The 23,426-nt window shown below is 52.3% G+C and overlaps 1 protein-coding gene across 1 annotated transcript; it reads left to right on the forward strand.

The window, feature by feature from the left end:
• The first annotated feature begins 911 nt into the window (after window positions 1-911).
• On the forward strand, window positions 912-23,332 carry OC90 (otoconin 90). The gene is made up of 14 exons (XM_024572069.2): window positions 912-957; window positions 3,980-4,045; window positions 5,238-5,294; window positions 7,239-7,413; window positions 9,659-9,771; window positions 11,635-11,763; window positions 11,920-11,961; window positions 12,653-12,703; window positions 14,677-14,724; window positions 16,465-16,518; window positions 17,532-17,648; window positions 18,634-18,805; window positions 20,170-20,276; window positions 22,661-23,332. The coding sequence occupies exons 1-14, from the start codon at window positions 912-914 to the stop codon at window positions 22,960-22,962; spliced, it is 1,479 nt and encodes a 492-aa protein (XP_024427837.2). The 3' UTR covers window positions 22,963-23,332.
• The last annotated feature ends 94 nt before the right edge of the window (window positions 23,333-23,426 follow it).

Below are 23,426 nucleotides of genomic sequence, written 5' to 3' on the forward strand. Positions count from 1 at the left end.
CGGTCCCACTGCACTATCACTCACACTTTGTCCTAAAAACATGCTCGAAAGTAGAATAGGCCAGTCAACCATCCATCTAGCATTCCTTATGGAGTGACATTCCCAGGAAGCTAACATCATTCCAGAATCCCTCTGGTCTTGAAGTTCTTTCCTTCCCTGTGGAATACACAGTTGAGCACAGGAGTGCCTGCTGCAGTTAACATGGCTGATCCAGGCACAGGGCAGCTGCAGTTGAAATGTGGTGGGTTCCTGGACACTGCCCACCTTGCCCCGCCCCCCTGGCTGCCCCCGAGACACGTCTCTCTAACCCCTGGGACAGCAACGAAGTGTTCTAATTGCTGAAAAGCCAAGGAAAGGAGGCAGGATGGAGCATAATTTGCTAGCAGGCAGCACCACCACTCCATGGACAAATTACTCACGTCAGGTGATGGACGAATGTTCAAAGTCAGCCGGCTAACTAGGTATTCGGAATGCTGCTGTATCATCATGCATGGGTTATTTGAAATTCAACTGGCCGAAGTCAAAGTAGGTCATTTGCTAAATGCCTCCCTTCCCCATTAGTCTGTGAACAAGTCACAGGTGAGGAGTGTGCGTGCCTCACCATGCATTCCCAGATCCCTGCAACATGCCCGATGAATGAATGAATGAATGAATGAAAGAAACATGTCCTGGAGGAGCACCCAGCGAAGTTTCCATTTTACAGATGGATAAACTGAGTCTCTTTGATGGCACATTGTTAGCTGGGGCAAAGCTGGGACAGAAAGCCTTGCAGGCTTTCTTCTTGAGCTCACTGACTGGTGGGACAAGGGGTCCTGTAGCATTTCTGAAAGCATACCTGTCATACTCCACTGGCTTCTCTCCCAGAAGGCTGCTCCTGTTGACGCCTCAGTCCCACCCTGGGCTCTTCGGCGATGGCTGTGCTTCTCCTCATAGGGATGCTGGTGGCCCCAGGTGTGGGTGAGTACTGGTATTTTACACTGTGTTTCTGGCTTAGTTCATAGTTCCTTAACCTGAGCACTGGACATACTGCCAAACTTCATCTGATTTGCTCATGACTGTTTTACCCCCTTGCCTGATGAGTGATGGAAGTCACACATTCATGATAAACTGTAAGTTTAATGCAATGGATATTTCTGAGCATGCTGTATAATGCATGACAGACGAGGTGGGGAGCCAGGGAGAACAAAGGCAGGTAAGCAATCTTCTCCCCACCTGGTAGCACCCCCTCCCCTTTGCTCACGGGCCACTGTCCCTTGTTTTGCCGATGACCCTGGAGTGGCCTTCCTGACAGGCCACATAGCTCTTGTCCCCTTTGTAGGTATGGCCAGTATGAAGGGTGAACACACAACCCCCGTATTCTAAACTTGGGTCCCATGCCACCAAAACCTGGTCATGGAAGCACACTTCTTGGCAGCCTGGGATAGTCATTTCAAGGTCCCTTGGAGTCTTGGTTTCAACTCTGAGTCTTCTGGTGCCATCCACTTTTCTTCCTTGCGTGCTCATTGATGCAGCTCTCCAACAGCACACTGCGCTCCTTCCCGCGGAAGGTTGGGCCCTGGAGTAATGAGTTGCCAGGTGTTCTTCTATTCTCTTCTCATATCCAGGTGAACTCTGGACCAACACTCTGGATTCTCCCCCTGTAAGCTTCCCTTCCAAACACAATAGTAAGCGTGAGGCCAAATGGGTCCACAATAGTACTGACCATTAATCTTGACTATGATCCAAGTTAGTGGACAGTACAAGAGGTTTGCTTGTTACCCAGGAGCTTGGAAGTCAAAATCACAGTATAACCTCTTCACATGAGACTTGAAGTCTCTCGCCAGGTCCAAGTGCTTCCAAACACCAGCCCAGACCTTCTTTCCAGGGCATAGTGGACCAGCCACCTCTAGAAGTTGCTGGGCTCCTATTCATTCATTACTTCTTCTGTGTGTAATTTGTTTCCTTATGAAATTGTTTTTACGATGAATCAGAACCCGATTGTTAGTGAGACTGGGGCTTGTATGTCAGCCACTCAAACTTTACCAAGACTTCAACCCAACTGGATCAAGTTCCAGCCATGATCTTGTCCTGCCTCATTTTTGGTGACGAAAATGTGAAGTACTCAACAGCTTTTCTGTGCCTTCTCGTGGCTGCCCCCCAGTGCGGTCCGAGTCAGATTTCAAGACAACGCGTCAGGTGTGCGTGCCATAGGGAGGGTCTCAGTGCCTCACAGGGTCTCTCTGGGGGGTGTCTGCCATCCCTGGGGTGGGGCTGGGTGCAGCCAGCGTGTCTGCCCCTCCACACAGCGGGGCAGGTGCTGGTCTCTCTGTTCTCCTCTCTGGGAAGGCAGGAGTTGGCCGGCGGGGTGGCGGTAGATGGGTGTTAGGAGGAGGACCTCCCACATGCACTGTAAGCTCTGCACTTCGGGGAGCTTTGCGATGGAGTCTACTGCACCAGCCCCACAGCATACGGAGATATAGGCTCTCACTTCCCATTGTCCTCTGAGGGTCCCTCTCCTTCCAGAACCCCTGGAGGGGGGATGTGGGCAAAGGCAGGTTGAGTGTATTCCTGACTGATATTCTGGGTACAATACTTAATATTAGGACATCCCACTCGTAACCACTAATGGACCTTATCCTTCTGCTATCTAGAGATGACGTCCCCTAAATTTGCTAAACGTTCACTGGACTAAGAGTCTGTGATCCTAGTGGGCATCACTCATTGGCCCTGTGGTGGCTGGTCCAACCATAGTATACTCATTCATTCACTGAGCAGACAGCGATTGTGCATCCGTCGTCAGCGTGCTTACCCTCAGTGAGTTCCCAGTTTAGTGGGGAAACAGTTACACGGACAGATCATTGTAGCACAAGGTTATAAGGGCAATGAGAGAAGGAAGCCTGGCATTAGGGGAGCACAGGGAAATGTTCCTGGAGTGCCCAGGCCGGGGGCCAGGTGGAACTCCTTGAACTTCGAGTGGAGCCCTAAAATGTTGGAAAGAGTCGGCAATGCAAAGCAGAGCAGACAAAAGAGCGGGCACCCCAGGCCTAGGGCACAGCAAAGGCAGGATGATGAGAAGTAGCTTGGTGTCTAGAAAACCTAAGCTTTTCAGCATCGCAGGAGATAAGAGTCAAGGTAGGAGGTGGTTCAGGGGTGCTAGGCGGGGACCAGGGCAAGGAAAGCCCAGGTGCCCAGTCAGAAGCTGCTGGAGCTTCATCGGTGAGTCTGTTTCGTTGTTTGTAAAATGCTGTGATAGTACGTGCCTCACAGTGTCAGGCAGAGGGTGAGAGGCAGGGACGCATGCCAACTGAAGCAAGAACAGTAGGAATGCTCGTCACCTTCCTCTTCCACCGAATCGGAATCAGTTTTGTTCCGGTGAAGTTTATCCTCATGTTTCTTCTGACCCCCACCCCTGCTACCCTCTGCACTGTGGGAGTGCGCTAACCCAGTCCTCTGAGATAAGCAATTTCAGAGCCAGGGTGACTTTGTCGGTTGCAAATGGAAGTGTGTGGGCGTCCATATTCTGAACGGTAGGGAGGAGTGTGGAGGGGCCCAGCGCCCCTAATAGCACATCTCAGCTAGAGGACCGTCTCCAACCTCTAGAGCAGGAACTTACTCACCCGCTGCACCAGGAATACACACAAAGTCACCATCGAGGAGCAGGAAATAGTTTACGATTGCTGCTGAAGTATTCTTAGCTGTTGGCTGGTGTGCTATTGAACAGTTTCTGGGGCAGGGAGGCCAAATGCGCCCTAGCAATCCCCTGGACTCTGCAATAAGATCTCAAATGGAACTGAAGTCCCCTCCTGCTGGGAAAGTCTGCATTACTGTCTTCAAGAGCTACCCCCGAGCCCTAGCACCTGGCAGGTGCCGGAAACATGCACAGGGCTGAACTGATGTGCATCCGGCCACCACCCCGGCTGTCACCCGGCCTGTCACCCCGCCTTGGCCCAGCTGGCAGGTGGTGGCCCTGCTCGTACTAATCCCACCTCCTCCTTCTCAGGTGGCCACCCTCTGGACACCCCCAACCGGCCGCAGGAGCTGCCTCCAGGACTCTCAAAAAACATCAGTAGGTATTCTTTGAACTTTTCTTAGGAGACCTAGTGGGGCAGGACGTTGCTAGGATGTTGGCAGAGAAAATGCCCCCTTCTGAAAAGCCACTTACTGTGGTGACATTTGTAGGTAAAGGGATTCAAAAGCCTCTCCCTCAACAGTCCGACCCACCACTTGTCTCTCCTTCGAGACAAAATACTAAACATTCCCATCGAAAGAGAAATGGCAGCTGGAAGGGGAAACTAGAAGGAAGTGACTGGTCTGATCACAGGGTCAGAGGTAACTCGTGTGTTAGCTTCAACCTGAGCTCTGAGCTTCCGAAGGCAGAGCAACAATAGACAGATGATGATGTGCAGTTATTAGAGGACCCGTAATGTTCCCGGGGCGGGGGGCGGGGGATGCTTTCGTAGAGGTGGATCACAGGGATATCACTGAAGAACTTAATGCATACTGAACTCGTTGCCTGTTAGCCCCGAATTCAAGGTTCAGATCCGACCTCTCAGGGAGGTGAGCTGAGTTGACTGAATTATCTGCACATGATTCCTGCAAAGTGACCAGTCCCACCCAGACCCAAGTGACAAGTGGCCTTTCTCCAAATGGCATAATCCCCAAAGGAAGGCTAAGGCCCACAGGAGGTCCTAAGTAGACTTTTGAACTCACAGGCCACACTTGGCACTTAGAAGAATCTAGGCCAGGAAACAGTGTACCAGCCAGTCATGGCGGCCAAGCCTCTTCAGTGACAGTGGCCTGGCAGTGACAACACAGAGCCCAGGAGCCCCAGGTAACTGCTCCTGTGGAGCAGCCCTGGGACCCTCCCTGGCCTAGAAGCTTCATTCTCCATAGGAATCAGTGTCTCTAGTAACACCTTCACAGCTGCAGTTTCTGGTAAGCCCAGGACCTGCCCAGGAGTCAACCCACCTGGTATTTACGGTTCACCTACAGTTCCTGCCAGTCCAGGTGCCCCTCACCACCCAGGGGTTTTGTTTGTGTTTGTGTTTTTAACCATTGCGCAGTGTCGCCTAGTAGCACAGCTGTTGTTTCATCTTCTCCGGTCTCTATGGTAACCTGTGTTATTAGAAAGTCAGCCCTAGGTCAAATCTATCCTTAGAGAAAGGGAAAGGGCTTGTACTTACTGTTCACCAGACAGGGGTGGACAGGGAAGGGGAGGAACCAGGCTCTGTAATTTGTTGTCTCTTCCTTCCACGTAGATATCACACTCTTCAATGGCATGTTCAAAAATGTGGAAAGTGCAACCGAAATTTTCGGTAAGTTCGGTCTGAATGCGGCTGTATCCCCCAGAGCATGGCATGCGGGGGGCAAATCTCAGGAATGACCTTGGTCTCTGCCCCCCGCACTCCCACGGCCTTCCCAGCCAGCCCCGAACAGTGTGATCCAGGCTCCGAGCAGGCACACAGCGCCTTTGGTGCAGGGTGCCTCACCAAGCTGCCCAGTGACTTCACCGGTTAGTGCTGACCACAGCTTAGCCAGGAGGGGAATGGCAGCCCCATCCTAGGGTGGGGAAACTGGGGCTAAGGAAGTTAAGGGACTTGCCTGAGGCCACACAGCTGAAAGAAAGACGTTCTCCTCTGAATCCAGAGCTTAGTGTCCCTACACCGAAGTAATTTTATTTTCTCTCCCCGACTAATAACTATACGTAAGGCCTAAGAATTCTAATGGCATTTATCAATAACATATCTATCAAGCAACTATTAACTACCAGAATGGTCTCTACCATTGATTAAATTACTCAAGATGGAAGACTAATACGATGGACGCGAGCCAGAAGATTCTCAACTGCTGTTGAATTAGACAGCACTGGGCACGGGCTGCGTCTAACGGCACACGTGACTGAGGGCAGGCGCCTGTAAATTTTTTAGTGCAAACACGTGTTTACATAAACACACACACACACACAAATCTTACAGCGGCTTTTCTCATGAGCGTAGAGTCATTTCTTCACATTTTGGATTAGAGCATGCAGAAATCAGAGGAAGGAAGTTTCCATGAGGAAGAAACTAGAATAGTCAGGGCTGGGTCCTGTGGGTCTTCACAGGCCACTCTGGACCCCCCAAGCTCCCTCTGGTGACCCTGTGCCCTTCAGTCCCTGCACTTAGCCCCCACTGGCCCTCCGGTCAGAAGGCAGCCGTGGAGAGGGGGAGGGCATGAGGGTGAGAGCCAAACAACTAGTTACTGTTTTCATGTCTGTTTTGTTTGCACAAGCATTTTTGTTTAGGGCCAGTCATTGTCACTGGTGGATACCTCGGGCGTGGTGCTGACCTTCAGCTTCTTTACCTGTGAAAAGAAGGTGACAGAATAACATGCGCCTTGTGGGATTAACATGAGGTTTACAGGATAAGAGAAGAGGTGAATGCTTTCTAAAGCATCAGTCACTCTCTTGTGCTATTTCAAGCACAGTGTCAGGAACATAGTAGGTGCCCCGTATTATTACCATCTGTAACCCTTCTCTTCCTGCACTGACTTACAGTTCTCTAGTGTCTGTAGTCTATCATTTGGGATCCATTCGGCAAGCTGACAGTGACTTAAATAATAAAGCTCTTTAAGCATCTCGCATAAGCCATCTGCAGGCACCACCAGGTCTGGCACAGTAAGTATCTCAATGCCGGTCTGAGACCCAGCAGGCTCATTCTGTCTTGGCCCACTGCTCCATATTGGTTTTCCAGCGTGGACCTCATGGTTGCAAGGTGGTTGCTGCAGTTCCAGCCAGCATGTCCTCACCCACATTCAAGGAAGGAGAATGGTGTAGATCAAAAGGATCTCCTCATATGCCTTTATTCTTTATTAGGAGAAAAAGTATTTTCCAAAGCCTCTCATAGACTTTCCATTAAGTTGTTTTGGACACATCTGGGTTCCATAGCCAGCCCTAGACCATCATGGAAGCACAGGATGACCATGACCAGCTGGGAGTGACCATGTGACCTCCCCAGGGCCTTGGGGAGAAGGCTCACCTTCCTTGAGTACTGTTCACTCTTTTTGGTAAGGAGGAAGGGATAATGGCTGTTTGGTGGGCAATCAGCAGGGCCCCCGGCTTATAAACCTACTCCACTTTAATAATCCAACACAGTCCTGAGGACACAGTAAGTGCTTAGTAGGTTGACGAGGCACCAGCCACTCAAGCCGTAGGAAGTCACGGGTCAGGGCTCCCTCCTGGGCTCTGGCTCCCAGCGCCCAGCCTGCTCTTCCTCCTTCAGACTGCCTGGGCTCCCACTTCACCTGGCTGCAGGCCGTCTTCACCAACTTCCCCGCGCTGCTCCAGTTCGTCAATGGCATGAGGTGCGTGGCTGGGCTCTGCCCCCGAGACTTGGAAGACTACGGCTGTGCCTGCAGGTTTGAGATGGAAGGGCTGCCCGTGGACGAATCTGACGGGTGAGCAGGACCCCAGGGGAGGCCGTGGAGGGCTGGCTGGTGCTTAGCAGAGTGGGGACACAGACAGCTCCCTGCTGGGTGATTGCTCTCCTCACCTTTAAATTGCAGTTAATCTGCAATCTGAGATCTGCTCACATCCTAGGAAGTTGTCAAGATCCTATGTTATGGCCAGCACGCTAAACTCTATTTTAGTTTCTCAGAGTTCCGGTCCGCCACCCGGAGGCATGCTAAAATGCAGGTTCTAGAGACCCATTCCAGATTTAGTGACTCCGATGACCTTTAGGGAGACCCTGGGAGTCCGGATTTTAAACATTCTGTCCAGGTGACTCCTAAGCAAAATAAATCCTGAGAACTACCTTTAATTCAGGATAGGTTTCTGTTCAATTTTCCACAAATGTGTACCAAATACCAATAACATGTAAACACTGTGCTTTATATAAACCGAACACTATCCCTGCCTCAGAGAGGTACGTGTCTAGTGGGGAATACAGAGAAAGTAAAAACAAGCGCCCCATAAGGATGCCCTCCCTCCCCACAAACAAGGGCAGTGCATTAGAACCAGATACCACCCACCTGGTGATCGCACCTGTAGAGGCATCAAGTGTTAGCAAGGACACGCCAGACAGACACTGGCCGCTGGAGGGTCCTTTAGGAGAAATCGGTGGAATCTGTTAGGGTGTTTTGACATATCACGTATGACCCAGTAATTCCAGTCCTCTGGTCCTGTGGGCTCTGTGACCTGAGGCACGTTATTTAACTGCTTTGTGCTCCAGTTTCTTACCCATAAAATACAGGTAATAATAATGCCAACCGTATAGAGATACTATTTAGGATTAAATAGCCAAGTACAAGTTAAAGAGGTTGGGATTCTGCCTGGCTTATTATGTATTTGAGAGTATGAGTGAATCAGCGGTAGTGAGTTGCAGTAGGGCTGGCGTGGGAGTGGTGACAGTAACGAATGGCAGCTGTATCAGCAGCGGCAGCAGCAACAGTATTGCCGAGCTGCAGTGGCGGGGTCTCTGCGAATGCATCAGGGCAACCTCTGGGACCCCCAAACATCTGGGCTCCCCTTTCTTGCTCCTACCACGTGGGATCCTCTGCCAGGTGGACACGCCTGTCTCCCACCCCACTCAACACCCTCTGAGGAGGGTCTGCACAGCAGTATTTCTTTGTAGCCCCAGCACAGACCCCAGCAGCTGGCACAGGGAGCTCAATAAATTAACTGGTTGACTAGGTAGTCAACTTCCAATTGCTTTTCAGAGATGAAAAAGAAATAAATGAATTGATTAGAAAGTGGTATGTCCTTGACTGACAAGGACAAATGGCTTTGGAATTAAAACACAGATCTGTCCCATCTCCAAATCTCTGAGAAAAGGTATAGGTCACCTCTGGACCAAAAGGGCCGTGTCCCATTTCTGGGACCATGAGCAAACCGACTCCTGGAGACAGCTCGCTGACCTGCGGAAAGGGAGGGGCTGGTTCTGTAGGGGCATGGTGCCAGGGCCATTTCTGGCAACGTTTTCCTTTCGGGTCCTCCCTTACCACTTCCTTTAATTATTAAAACGCCTTTAACACCTGGAAGTCGAAGCAATGAAGCAGTAATTCATCACAGTCCCCAGCCCCGAAAGAAAGATCAAAGCGTCGATGGCGAGAAACTGGCAGGACTGTGGGTCACACTCAACTTCAATCACATTACACTGTTCAGTTGATAGGGGTGGGGACTTCCAAGCTCCTGGAGGGCAGGGAGGTGCCACCTTGAACTTGCACACCGGATTGCAAAAGCAATTGCTACCATTTTTTGAGCACCTATCACATGGTAGGATTTATATAGATGATTTCTTGAACGCCATCCCCCAAATTCTTATGTGTTATGTCATGTGAGGAATTTAGTGACTTGCCCAAGGTCATCAGATGCCTGTATACTTTTTCTTCTTTCCATTTGTCTCCACTGGCCTCCTCTGTGCCGCTGCTGCCTGACCACGTTCAGTGCCAGCCACGCTCTGTGATCAACCTTGGCCTTGGCAAGTTCCAGAGCCCCACGTGTCTCAGCCCTCACATATGTAAAGGCTCACAATAATAAGAGCACCTGTTGCATAGGCAATATAATTCAAATATTGTGTGAGTGTGTGCATGTGTGTGGTGGGAGTGCACTGTTTGAACCAGACCACCGCCAGGAACCATCCGGAGACACGGGGTGATCGCAGGCTGCCTGCCTCCCTCCTGACGCCTCCCCTTCCCGCCACAGCTGCTGCTTCCAGCACCGCAGGTGCTACGAGGAGGCTGCGGAGATGGACTGTCTCCAGGACCCCACCAAGATTAGCACAGATGTCAACTGTGTCAGCAAGAAGATCACATGTGGTGAGCACCTCCAGGTGTCCTCGGGGAGCTGGGTGAGAGCTGACCGTTCAGAGGCCCCAGACAGGACCAGGCCAAGGGCTCCCTGAGTTCGAGTTCATCATCACCACCCCTGACATCATTGTCATCTATACTTAGGGCCCCACGAGAGCCGGTTCTATGGCACTTATACCTCGCACAGTAGGTGTGCAATACATGCTTTTTTGAGTTAACACGATAATTAATCCGCAGATTATTTGATTTACAATTTTCATACTTGTAGCAACCCTGGGAACTTGGGAAGGGCAAATAGTGCGCTACTCACGTATCATGTGACATAGGGGCAATTATTACTTCCTCTGAACCTCAAGTGGGGAGGGGAAAACCTGTCTCAAGACTTGTTATGAAAGATAAATAATGCTCATAAAAGAATTAGCATGGTGACCGGTGTATGTTAAGAATGCGACGGTGGAAGTGGAGGGAGAAGCTGTGATGCATGAAGAAGGCTCTGGTCGTTGTTTGTAAGAATCAGCTGTCCACCTTGCTCGAGGTGTGACTCCAGAAGTTTTATTTCATGTCTCCGGGCAGAAGAAGCAGAGTAGACAAAGGCAGAGAGGGAGGATGAGGATGAGCATGGCGCATTGGCGGTGCCATCTTCGAGCCGCCCGGTAGAAGTGCCTACTATGTGCCATACACTTGGTACACCGCAACTCTGATCTTCCAGAGAATCCTGTTAGGTGGGAGTCATTATTCCCAGCTTTCAGACAAGGGGAGGAAAGTGCAGAGAAATTAAATAGCTTGTTCAGTCACATAGCTGCTAAGTGGCAGAGCCAGGGTTTGAATCCAGGTGAGACGGACTCTACAGGCCAGGTGACAAGGATGAGCTGGAGAAAGGAGCTTCCAGAAAGATGTGAGGAGAGGCACGGGTGTAAGTCACTCGGTGAGGCACACAGTGAACACTGAAGGCACTATTCATTCATTCATTCATCAGAAATGTGCCGAGATCCTACACCAAGTCCAAGACAAGTGCCTAGGCACTGGGGACATCCTGATGGTCCCGGCGTTCTGTAATTGCACCATGGTTGTCAGACACCGAAAATACCAAAAACAAATGATACAGTCTGTTAGATAGTGACGAGAGCTGTGGAGGGCAGTCAATCAGGGAAGGGCATAGGGAGCCTGGGGTGGGGGCACCTGTTTAAATAGGAAGGTCAAGAGCAGCCTCCCAGAGAAGATGACAGTTGAGCAAAGGAAGAGACGAGGCATATCGGGGAGAAGGGCCATGCAGATGGATGAAATGGCATGTGTGGACCCCGAGGCTCGAGGTGCCTGGTGTGTTTGAGAAACAGGGGGCCAGTGAGTCAGGAATGGGGTGGGGAGGGAGAAGGAGATGAAGTCTGAGAAGGAGCGGGATCAGTGGCTTTAACTTTGCTTTGGGAGGTTCTGAACACAAAAAACATGGCGTGATGGTGTGACAAAGCACTGCTCTGGATCAGACTGAGAACAGACTGAGAATAAACTGAGCAGCCAGGGAGGAGACGGGGAGTTGTTAGGAGGCCATCGATGTAACCCACACAGGAGGCGATGGGGTGGCCGGGACAGTGAAGAGGAGATGGGGAGACGTGGCAGACTCTAAATAGGTTGAAAGCAGAGCCCATGAGACGGCTCGATGGGTGGGGTGTGAGTGTGTGAGAACAGGAGGGCGTAGGGGTCCAGACTGGACCCACCCAGCCCCTGAAGAGATGGAGCACACCCAAGAGATGAGGAGACCTCGGGAGGCGTGGGGTGTGGGCTGGGCAGAGCGGGAGCTCAGCTTCAGGGTTTGCATTACCTCTTGGAATTCCAAGTGAGCTCGTCCAGCTGGCTCTGCCCTTGCTCCGTGTACAGAGTCCAGGGACCCTTGTGAGCGCCTGCTGTGTTCCTGTGACAAGGCTGCCATCGAGTGCTTGGCCCAGTCCACGATCAACTCCTCCCTGAACCTGCTGGACCCCTCCTTCTGCCTGGCTCAGCCTCCGGGTAGGAAGAGCCCAGCCCTGCATCCTTGGTGGGGTTGACGGTGGGGGCAGGAGCTGCTGTGGGACCCTGGTGTGGGTGCTGTGTGTCCTCAGGTGCCAAGGCCATCTCCCTCTCACAGGCCACACACCCACTGCTCTCTGTGGGTTTCCTTTACAGAGACAACCAGCAGGAAGGAGCTGACGACCATTGTGCCCAGAGGTAAGGCCCCCCAGGGAGGTTGTTCTCACTCGGACCTGATGGGAGCTGGTGGATCGGCGTGCGACATATGCCTGCTATTTCTTGTTCACCAAAGTTCCCACGATCTCTCAGTCCAACACCATGGGTACCTGGGGTGGGAAGTTCAAGGTGCACCTTCGCAGAGCATGCCTTGTTTCCTGAGCTGGGGTCTCTTTCCCAGAAATAGTCCTGCAGTGTTTGGTGAAGAGGGAGCTGATGTGGGGGTGTGTGGTAGATTTCTGGGTGTGTGCACGTGTGATATGGTATGTGTGTGTGCATGCGTGTGGGGTGTGTGCTGCATCTCTAGGTATTCTCTGAGCCCAGCACCCTTTCTCTCTGCCATCCTGCCTCCCTGTAGAACAGTGATCCTCTCGTCAGGATGCCGCACTCCACAGCCACCATCCTTCAGGGTTTGCAGCCCTTCCACTGCCACATTCTGCGTTCAGTAGCGTCACCTCCTCCACCAGAACCCAGAGCCACCTGGGGTCCCTCCTGAGCTGAGGGCTTCTGGGCACCCCTGCATTCTGGGAGGTGTACGAGAGGCAGGGAACCCTAAGATAGAGGAACGGCACCCCTTCGCTCTTGATCCCTGCCCAGCCTGTTCTTGGTTGAGACCCTTGGTGTTGACCTTGCATCCATCACTCATTGCTGTTGGCGGCTCTCTTATTTTCAGTGGAACCTGTGGAGCCCATCGACAGCAGCCTGGTGGCCCTCTCAGGAGAAGGTGAGCTCAGAGGGACAGGTGTGTAACCCAAATGCCCCTTTTGATTGTATTATCGGACTACTTGCTGGAATTATCTCCTCTCAATGCCCCCTGCGGGAGCCTGCCATGAATGGATCAGCTTCAGTGCATTCCAGAACCACTCCTCCTTCCTCCTGACCCCAAATCTCCACTCGTCCAGCTTTGTCCCACACTCCGACTCCAGCTTGGTAGGGTTTTCATGTCTGATAAACTGCAGAATGCCCACCCTCAACCACCTGACGTTGAACTTTGGATGGACAGCAAATAACTTTTAAGTATAAGTATGTCCCATGCAAATTCTGGGACATACTTAGACTAAGAAAGTATTTGTTCCTCATCTGAAATCCCAGTTTAGCTAGGCACCCTGTATTTTTAGGTGTTAAATCTGGTCACCCTGCCCTCAGGGGATTATGGTGTCCAAGGTCTCCCTAGAAGTTTGTTTGTTTCTCCCCCCTGAGGCTGCTGCTGCTGCTACAGTGAGGAGAGAAGCAGAGTCTTGTGGTGTGACTCACCCCCGGGATGTCCATGTCCAAGGGCATCTCATCCTCAACAGCTCCAGCACAGCCTGTGCCTTTGGGTCCAGGTCTAGAAAAGAGATGAAGTGGCACCTGCACCCCACCAGAGCTTCACCGGGTGCCCTGCCCAAGCAGTAACCATGCCCAGTGGCTTCCATACTAAATTAAAGAAAATGCTGCAGACTTCACAGCCCACCAGACAATCCCCGAATAATCCCCAACTGGTACATTGTCCATTGTCCTCAGCCTGAACCACCGTCCCCTTGTGGCATGAGCCTGGGGAACACGGAAAGGAAACGGGTTTCCTCAAGGAGTCTAGAGTCTAACTGGGGATGGGCAGTGGGTCACACAGCTTTGCCCCCAGTACACGTGCATGCACACCGAGACCTAGTCTGTGCACACAGATGCCCTCCCGAGAGGCGGTGGCCTGATGCGGGGTCGACACTCACCCACCCAGGGGCAGGCGGGCGGGTTGAGAGGAAAAGCTGTAGGGCTTGTAAGTGTCCTCACCACCATGGGATGAAGCAGTTATGTGCTGGGGGCAGGCAGACTTGGGATAGAATCTGGGCTTTCCCACATTTTAGCTGTGTGTCTTTGGCAGAGTAGTTTAACCTCTCCAAGCATAAAGCAGGGATTGGCGAGCTTTCTGTGAAGAGCCGGATAGACAGCAAACATTTCAGACAGAAGATCTCTGTCACAGCGACCCAACTCTGCCATTGTAGCAGGAAAGCAACTGTAGACGATCCGTAACCAGATGGCTGTTGCCGTGTGCCAATAAAACTTTATTTACAAAAACATGCCAAGGGCCAGACCGTCGTTTACCAACCCCTGAAAGGGGGTGATTATACTTGTCCTTTAGGATGGCAGAAGATTAAATGAGAGAGAGCATGAGCAGATTCTGGACCAGCATCTTCTTCCAGAAACTCTAGCAGAACTGCCAAAGTAGCACATACCATCAAACCACACGCAGGACACTAGACGACTAGCTGAAAACACATGATGTCATTTAATGCCCGCCCAGCCATACGAACCTTCATGTTGAGTGGTAGATTGAGATGGAAAAAGTTGTTGTCCAAGATGCGGCACCGAGTGGCAGGGCTGGGATCAGGCCTCCAATGGGTCCTTGCTTCCTTCTGGAATAAAGTCCCTCCCACGAGGATCTGATCCAATCAGGGTAAATACTAGCTCTTTCTCCCACTGGCTGGTTTCTTCTCCTGAACGTGGGACTGACCCTGATGTGGCCCCTTGGTCACTGAATCGGAACTGCATTGAGCCCAATGCCCAGACACGCTCACTCCCCAATCAGATTGCCGTGGCCTCCTCTCCTCAGTCCCTCTGCTCCCAACCCGTTGTGTTTGCAGGTGACCCTGGCCTGGCTAAGGTGCTGGACTGGACTGATCATTTATAACTGATTGATGATGGGGTGGTTTCTCTTCACAGTGTCTGCTGAGACCAGAGGCGACCAACTGACCACTCTCTTCAGGACAGGTAAGCCAAGGGGACTTCAGAAGACAGCAGAGGACAAATGCCATCTAAATAAATATTAGTGTTCAGTTTTGTGACCACTTTTTGTTAGGACCCTGAGGAAATATTACTGTAACATTTTGCAGATAGATAATGTAGGAAAGTTCCACGTCATTCAGCAAGTGGTTTGTTGGACTGGTCTCTCATCCCAGACTTGAGGCTGGAGGACTTGTTTTCTTACCATTATGTGATAGTGACTCACTGAGAACAACCCCTTGCCTAAAAGTATCTGAGCCAGGACGTCATCGGAAGAATTAACCTAACCATTTACTTTGCTTGTGGTGATGAATAACCATGATACTACATTAATAAGTATAAATCATGGGTAACAACTGTTTACCAATTACTACACATGGTTACAGGGTGGTGACATTGTTGAGGACCTCGATGTGCTAGCGTGTTTCTAAGCCCCTACATCCAACATTCTGTGAGTTATTCTTCCCTGGTCCTGGGAGGCCCTTTATCACCCCCACTTTACAGCTAAAGGAGAAGCTCTGAGAGGCAGGGTCATTTGCCTGGGGTGGTCCAGGGCCGTATTCTGTTACTTCTGAATCTGTACATCTTGCCTGTGAAGAGAAGCAGCTGCCCCAGCTTAGAACGATTCAGATTCTCCCCGTCCCCTCAGTAAGTGCTCACACAATGCCATCGTAATCTTGACCTCGGACACATGGGATTTAAAGCAGTTCCTTCCTCTCCGGAGCATCTTCGGAGTGACCACCTCTAGCTCTGTGGGTCAGCCAGCAGTAAAACAGCAGCCTAGATAGTGGTTCGGAGGGTCAACTTTAGCAGGTGACCTGGGTTTGCATCCTGCCACTTCCTAGCCCCGTGACCTTGAGCAAGGGACCTCCCTTTTCTCAGTGATGAGAAAGGTGTGCGTCACCTTTCTCATCACTGAAAGGGGGCGAGAATTGTGCTCACCCATGGGGTTGCTAGTAAGTTACTATGAGCAAGCCCTGGGAGCTGTATCTGGTGTGTAGTAAGCTTGAGTCTCTTCAGGCTGCTGTAAAAAAGCACCACAGACTGCGTGGCTCGTAAACAGCAGGAATGTACTTCTCACAGTCATGGAGGCTGGCAGCCCAGTGTCTGGGGAGGGCCCTTCTGATCCATAAACAGTGATCTTCCTGCTGCGTCCCCACAGGGTGGAAGGGTCCAGGGAGCTCTCTGGGGTCCCATTATAGGGCACTTATTCCATTCATGAGGGCTCCACCCTCATGACCTAATCACCCCAAAGCCCCTGCCTCCTAACACCTACTCATTAGAGGCTAAGATTCTGATATGTGGGCCTGGGGGGACACAGATGTTTAGTCTGTAACATAGTATGAGCTTAATTACTGGTAAGAAGTAAATAAACTCATTTCACAGAGAAACAGAGGCTCAGCTGCCTTCCTAGAGCCATGTAGCAAGCTAAGGGAGTCACACAGTTCTGCCTCATTCTTCTCCGTTAAAAAAAAATACATATATATAATTTCAACAGACTCACCTGCAGCTGAGTTTCCCAGCAAGCCTCTGTGTGTCAGGGTGGGGGGAGGAGTATCTCCTTTCGGCTCACTGGTGACCCTGCCAACACGAGCTCCCCTGTGAGGCCCCCAGAGGCAGAGCCAAGGCCACGTTGCCTCCTGAGCCCAATGGGTGGGAGCTGCCCTGAAGAACAAGGTGGGACAGGCTGGGGTTGATACTCACTTTGTCCTCCTTTTTTGCGAGTAGAACCACTCCAAGACCAGGAAGGCACAGAAGCCGTGAGGACCACAACCCCTCCAGGTAAGCACACTTGGCTCCTCCTGCTTTTGACTACTTTGTTGCCTCCTATATGCTTATCAGGTCCAGTGTGCTCCAAGGAAGCCTTGGAGAAAAGACACCAGACTGAAAATGGAAGAAATCAGGAAGCCAGTTCACTTTTAACGCACCTGAGAAAGTAGACAAATGAAATGAAAAGATCGACCCATTCATAGAAAGAAATTGAAGCTTACCTGCTATGGAGAGGCCTTTAAAAAAACACAGAAGGCTCCGATTTCATTTCATTTACATCACCTACAAGTTCACATTGTAAAGACAGCCACTTTTAATACTTGAAAATACTTTCTTCCAGTCTCCCCCAAGTATCTCTATAGCGACTCTGCCCAGGCCTCAACTGGCACTCAGAACTGTGCTGGGTCAGCAGGTAGGTGGGGCCCAGCTTCTGCTGTTCCCTTTGTCTGGGCCAGACTGGGCTGGACACCTGGAAAGGCAGGTGGGGCCAACTGACAGGAGAGCCCAGGGGGATCCCGACGGGCCGGGGAGCCTGTCTCAGGGAGGCAGGGCCAGGTCACGGCAGCCTTGCTGGCCACAGCGGGGACCCTGCGCTTGGTTCTGAATATGATGAGCCGCTGTTGCAGTGTTTGCAAGGTTTCAACAGTTTTGCTTGCCTACATGATTGTGGACCAGGAGTTGGCTTAAGTCCCCATCATTCTTGTCTCTTGTTAACACTGCGATGGGGCTTTACTTCGAAGGTACGTGAGAGTGAGCTCGACGCAAACGTTAGGCCTCACAGGGACGGTTCTCATCCACGAGATGTCGTCCTGAGGGCCCAGCACAGGCTCCTGTCAGATTTAAGGTTGTCACGGAAAATCCGGGATTCCTGTAGCATCCCTGGATCCCTGAGAGTCCGCTCTGACGTCTGCAACCCGTTTGAAGACACTGTCCTGGTGCTTCGAAGTTCCGAAATATCTGTCCGCCTTGGGCTGCTCTTCTCGGGTCGGTTTTTGAATATGGACGGTAAAGGTGCGCATTTTCAGGGTCTGCAGAGATTGCTGCTGCAGCTGGAGGGGGAACTGTTGTTCCCACTGGCGTTAAGTCTTCGGGGCTGGCTGTGCCGTCTGTCAAACGTGGGCCTGAGCTGACAACTGGAAAAGGTGAGCAGAAGCAGGCAGAGGAGCTTTGTCCTCTCCCGGCCTTGGGATCTGGGTGGCTGGTTAAAAAGCCACTGTATCACCTGTGACCCTGTCATGCTAGTGAGGCTAGAAGGTGCCAGCCCCTTGCCAGTGAGACTCAGAGAGGATGGGCTTCTGCAGGCGCAGCTGCTGGGAGGCTAGGCCAGGGAAGGAAGCCCCTGACTGAGCGCTCTCACGCTCTCACTGGCCCAGAGGAAAAGGGCCTGGCATCGTCCACGTCATGGTTTCTTGGAAAGAATTGAGCAACCCTCTCCCTTGGCTCTCCTCCCTTGGGGTGCCTTACCTAAGGTCCTGCTCCTGTTCAGGGCCACAGGCAGCCGGACACAGAGGAGGACTTCGGTGCTGCCTGGGCAGCCTTCCACATATGTGATGCAGAGCTATGGGGGCAGCTGCATTTGAGAGGGAGGCTGGGCCCAGGGTCCTTCATCTTTTTAGTTCTTCTCCACCAAACCTATGAAGACGGGGTTTGCATAGTAGAGGAGGAGGGGAATAGGGTGGGGATGGGGCGGGGAGAGAGAGATAGACAGACACAGAAAATCAAGGTTCTGAAGACAAGCTCCACCAGAGTACGCTAACCGGATGGAAGCCAGGCAGCCTAAGAGGACCACCAGGAGGCCGGGTCCCCCAGGAGGCCGGGTCCTGCCAGTCCCTCTACTCAGAATAAAATATCGCCCAAAGAGCATCTTTGTTCCTGACAAGTCCCTGTGCCCAAGGGGATGTCACAAGGAGTCTGGGCAGAGCAAAGCCCAGTGAGGAAGACCTCTCTCTGAACGGCACTCATCCTAGACAGGGGACTGGTCACAAAACACTCTCCCGGAGGAATGGTGGCATGAGGTGGAGGACACAGGGCTCCTGGGAGGGTCAGAAGCCATGGCAAGCCCTGCCCCCTCTTCTGTGAACGCTGTCCTGGGGCTTCTGGCTCTCTTGAGCCCTTGTTTCTCATCAGCTTGTGACAGGGTCACCTTCCTGCATCAGGGGAGTGGGGACAACACACAGGTGATGCCGCAGCTGGGAGAGATGCTCTTTTGTCTGACATCCCGGTGCCCAGAGGAGTTTGAATCTTATGGCTGTTACTGTGGGCGAGAAGGACAAGGCGAACCAGCGGACACCCTGGACAGGTAGGGCCAGGTGCGGGTGGCAGGCCAGTGACACAGACGCTGCAGTGAGAGGTGACAGCCCTGCTCTGCCTTGGCTGTCACCTTCGGCCTCAGAAAGAACATGGTGCCCGCACTGTCTCACTTAGGGGGGCTCATCGCCATCAGAGGCCCATCTTCCACGTGAGTGACTGAGTATCACTTGTCTGAGGTCACCTACTTGCAAAGGGGCAGCCAGACAGATACAGGTCATTTGACATGGGGGTCTAAAGCTGTACCACAAAGACTCTCCAGCCACCCCAGGGGGGTCACTCAGCAAAGACACTTCAGAGGACCCCAACTCTGCCTATTTTGCAACAAGTGACATGTACAACCAGGGTCTCCGGTTGATTTATCCTACCGGAGGCCACAGTGAAATGAGCATCTCAGGGACTTTTAAATGTAACTGGTGAATTTCGTATCTGAATTTTATATTTACCACTCTTGGGAGGATTTTCACTGGCCTCATGCATTCGTTGATTGATTCCCTCATGCATATGTGCCTTCAACCCACATTTCTCGAGCTGTGGCTCTGTGCCAGCTATGGGCTCGGTGGTGGAGACACAAAAATGATGAAACCTAAACGGAGCAGATCACACGACCTGTACCCAAAAGCAGCTTGCGCAGTGAAAGAGGACAATTTTCTAAAAAGCCCACCCAGTTAATAACAGAGGAGAAACGGAACTCAACCTGCAGAGGAGTTTGAGGAGTATGCTGAGAGTAGCTGATAAGGTGCAAAGACGGACAGCAGGTGGACGCTGCCCCGTCCACGCCAGTGCGTGGGTCTCAGAACAAGGCACCAACTCCTTCCCATGTGCTTACTGAGGTCTTGCTCTATGCCGGGCACTGGTCCAGACACAGTTCTTGGTTTATGCCCAAGGCAGCCACTCACTCTCTTTCAAGGCTGGGGACCAAGCGGGGCACCCTGTGGGTGTGGGATTAACTGTTCTGTTATGCACAAGCTTGCAGGGATGGGGCTGCGGCTAGTGCGTGTTGTCCCTGTGTAAACTAAAACTGGTGCCCATCCTCAAGGCCCTTTATTTCCATCTGTTGGAAAATTATCATAATAATTATGCTCATCACTCATCTTTGCAGTCAACAGGATTACAAAATTTTTTAAAAAAGAACTTTTAGAATTAAGATGTGTACCCTGGATGTGGCATTTGGTGCAGTGTGTACCCTGAACCACCGTGCATGGTGGCCCTTGGCCTATGGTTACATCAGCCCCATGCACCCCGGAAAGGGGGCACCGGTATCTCCCACTGCGGCAGGGCGTGTCGCAGAGGTGGGCGTGAGGAGCCCTGGGCAGCCACGAGCTCTGGGCACTAAGGGGTTTTCCTTGGTCGTAGGTGCTGCTGGTCTCACCACTGCTGTCTGCAGCAGGTGAGAAGGCTGGGCTGCCTGCTCGAGAGGCTTCCTCAGTCCCCGGTGGGCTGCATGGACGGCGCCCCCAAGTGTAAGTGCCATGGGCCTGTTCAGTGAGTCATTCCTTCACTCAGGTCAAGGCCATGACCACAGCGTGTGTGTGTAGATGCTTTCCCCCGGCACTTTTTCGTCGATCCTGTGACCTAATACTCTTCTTAACTTCGAGGCACACACTAGGCCCCCTATTGTCCTGAGGAGGAGACTCACGTTCGAGAGGCTGAGTCAGCTGCCTGAAGTCACAGAGCCGGTGAGGCGCAGGCCAGGAACAGAGGCCCAGGTGCAGGGAGCACTCACCGTGTGGTTCTAAGCTCCTGCTGTGTGTCAGTGGGGTTCATCCTTGCAGCCTTCCGGACAGCACTAGGAGGCTCCCCAGATGGCAGAGGTGGGGGCGAGGACCCAAGTCCCTCAAGTAGAAGTCAGTGACAGAGCTGGGCTGGGGCAACAACGCCACACTGCCTCAGACCTTGAACCATGCCGGTGGCTCTCTTTTCCTAAGAAGCAGAACCTGTTCCCAAGTGAGATCTGGGGGGCCTCATAAAGGGGGACAGTAGCCCTGGCCGAAGGGACAGGTGGGCCTGCAGCACGACCCCTTTCTATCCTGGAAGCTGGAGGCTCCTCTGTCACCATTCAGGGCCTCAGGTGGGGACAGCATGGGGATGAGGCACATCCCATGTGCCTCACCACTCAGTGCAAACCCAGGCTTGCTTTCAGCAGGGCCTATCTGCCTCTCAGGCTCCATTTCCTCTTCCTCGTCTGTCGTGCATTTCCCAGATGCTTTGCAGTTTAGAAGGAAATGCCTGGCAATGATTGGTTCCTGTCTGCATTTTCATCTAGGGAAGCCCCTGGCCGGCAGCCCCCCTCCCCCCTTCCTTCCTCCGAACACTGCACGCACCTCCATGCCGTCTGTCCCACCTTGTAGGATCATGTGTGCCTCTCACTTCCCAAGAGCTCCACGCTTACATGTCACTAATCATCCATCCATCCACCCATCCATTCCCTCAATTATCTACTTACCCAACAAACCTGCATCAGGAATTAGGAAAACAGTGAGCATGCACGATCCCTGCCACCAACCCCTCATAGCCTGGAGGGAAGAGAGATAAGCCAGTGACTTTCTAATCCATGTCCTAAGTGCTAACAGGTAGGGCAGGCATCTGGGAAAGTGGGTGAAGCGGGCGGGAGCCTGCCAGTATGGCAGTGGGGATGGAGCATTAGGGAGAAGTCAGAGGAGGCAGTGAGGTGAGGTCTTACCAGGATGGCCGTGCTGGCGGTGGATGTTCCAAGAAAAGGGAAAAGAGAAAAATCGTGGCATGCTGGGGGCGCCTGGCTGTGTAGGGCCAACGTGTGGTTCGGTGTTGCTGGCAGAGAAAGTGGGTGTCAGGGAGGCTGAAGTGCAAGGTGAGGCTGGGGAGATGGACAGGTACCAGGTCATGACCACAAGACTGAAACATTGGCATTCTGGCCTATAGGGGACAAGGGGCCATGCAGGGGCGGGTTGAGAGCCCACGAGTGACAGATTATATTGTCATGTGACGCCATCACACCATGAGGTCGCACCTGCCCAGCTGAAGGCCCCCGTTCCTCTGGTCTCAGAGAATCCAGAACACGAATTTGTACTGTGAACTCCCACAGAGCTTCAGGGAACCAGTCCTACCCCCTGTGAGCTCTGAGCTCAGGGTCCTGTACCTGGCGCAGTGACAGGCGATGAGACATGAGGGGTCCTGAAGCCTGCTCGGTGCTGTCCTGACACTGGGCACGGGGCGGAAGGGCTTAGTGGCTCCAGGAAGCAGGCTTGTGGGTGTCCGCTCTACACTTCTCTTCCTGCTGCTGAAACACACAGCCCTGGGGCTGATGTGAGGGCCAGCATGCGAGGCTTGGAGGGTCGGAGAGATGAGAAAACACCTGGCTGATCTGGTGGATGAACACTTCACGGCAGGATCAGATGAAAAAAATGCCACAGACCGAATATATCTTTGAAAACTAGACAAGGGTATTTGCAGAATGTTTACCTATGTCTAAGCACCTTGAAACACGTTCTGCATGGGCCACACATGCTGTCACCCCCACGCCCAATGCATGCAACGAAAACATTAAAAAAATATGGCAGCAAAAAAGAAATATAGTAGGGATTCATGCAAGGTAAGCCTGCAGGAAAGATGTTCCATCGAGCCTGGGGGCTCAAGGAAGTTTCTGGACCTGGGGATGCTCAGGGGGTTCTTCACCAAGTATGAATTGATTGGAAGAACAAAGCTGGGAATGTTTCCGGTAGCAGAGTCTGGGTATGCTGGGTGCCAAGAGGTTCAAGATGGGGGTGGGAGTCCAGCCAGGGCTGAAGGGGCGGTCAGGCCACCATGGAGGCCTTCCCTTAAGCATGGTGCCCTGCCTCACGTCTGCTCTCTGTTCTGCCCCTCGAAGGTGCGGGGCAGAGCCTGTGCGCGAAGTTGCTTTGTGCCTGCGACCAGACAGCAGCCCAGTGCATGGCCACTGCCTTCTTTAACCAGAGCCTGGCATCAGAGGGCAGGCAGGAGTGCCAGGGCAGCCCACCCCACTGCGAGGAAGGCGTGCGGGGCGGGCCTTCTGCTTCCTCCCTGGGCTCCAGCTCTGAGGAGAGCAGCGAGGAGGCTGAGCCACACGTGGCACACCTGAGAAGAGCCAGAAGATTTCTGGGGAAGTCACTCAGTCCCAAGCAGGCCAGGCCACACCACAGCCTCAGATAGAGCCCCAGAGAAAATGACAAGCACCCTGTTGTTCTGTTTCTCTTGTTATGGTGACTTCTTTGGGCCTCAGTCCCCTCCCTGCCCTCCCCTGAGCAGAGGCTCTAAGGGAGGAGAGGCAGCGAGACCTTTGCACAGAGGCACTGGGACGTTTGTTGGCTCACACTTGAATGTGCATGCGGGGAGGGCAGACCAGGTAGGTGTGGTTCTGTACTTTCTGTAGTGCACTCCGGAGGCTCAATAAACATTCTGATCAATGTTTTTGTTTTTTCCTTCGGCCTTGTGTGTTCTTAAGAAAAGCTGTAGATACTGGTGTGTGAACAGATTACAAAGGTGACATGACAGAGACAGAGAAGGAAAAATATGTCTCTGCTCCCTAATTACGGGAAGCTAATTTTCTTCTATTAAAAGAAAAAGGAGTATGTATAGTCGGTCGTGTGAAATCACCTATCAGTCACCAATAATCC

The sequence above is a fragment of the Desmodus rotundus genome, chromosome 8, assembly GCF_022682495.2.
Source record: "Desmodus rotundus isolate HL8 chromosome 8, HLdesRot8A.1, whole genome shotgun sequence".
Classification (NCBI taxonomy): Eukaryota; Metazoa; Chordata; class Mammalia; order Chiroptera; family Phyllostomidae; genus Desmodus; species Desmodus rotundus.

Bases quoted from the DNA above. Each gene is read 5' to 3' on its own strand.
- OC90 (XM_024572069.2), top strand. From the start codon at position 912: ATGGCTGTGCTTCTCCTCATAGGGATGCTGGTGGCCCCAGGTGTGG. The intron at 7,414-9,658 runs GTGAGCAGGACC...TTCCCGCCACAG, and splicing joins CCCGTGGACGAATCTGACGG to CTGCTGCTTCCAGCACCGCA. The intron at 11,764-11,919 runs GTAGGAAGAGCC...TTTCCTTTACAG, and splicing joins CTGCCTGGCTCAGCCTCCGG to AGACAACCAGCAGGAAGGAG.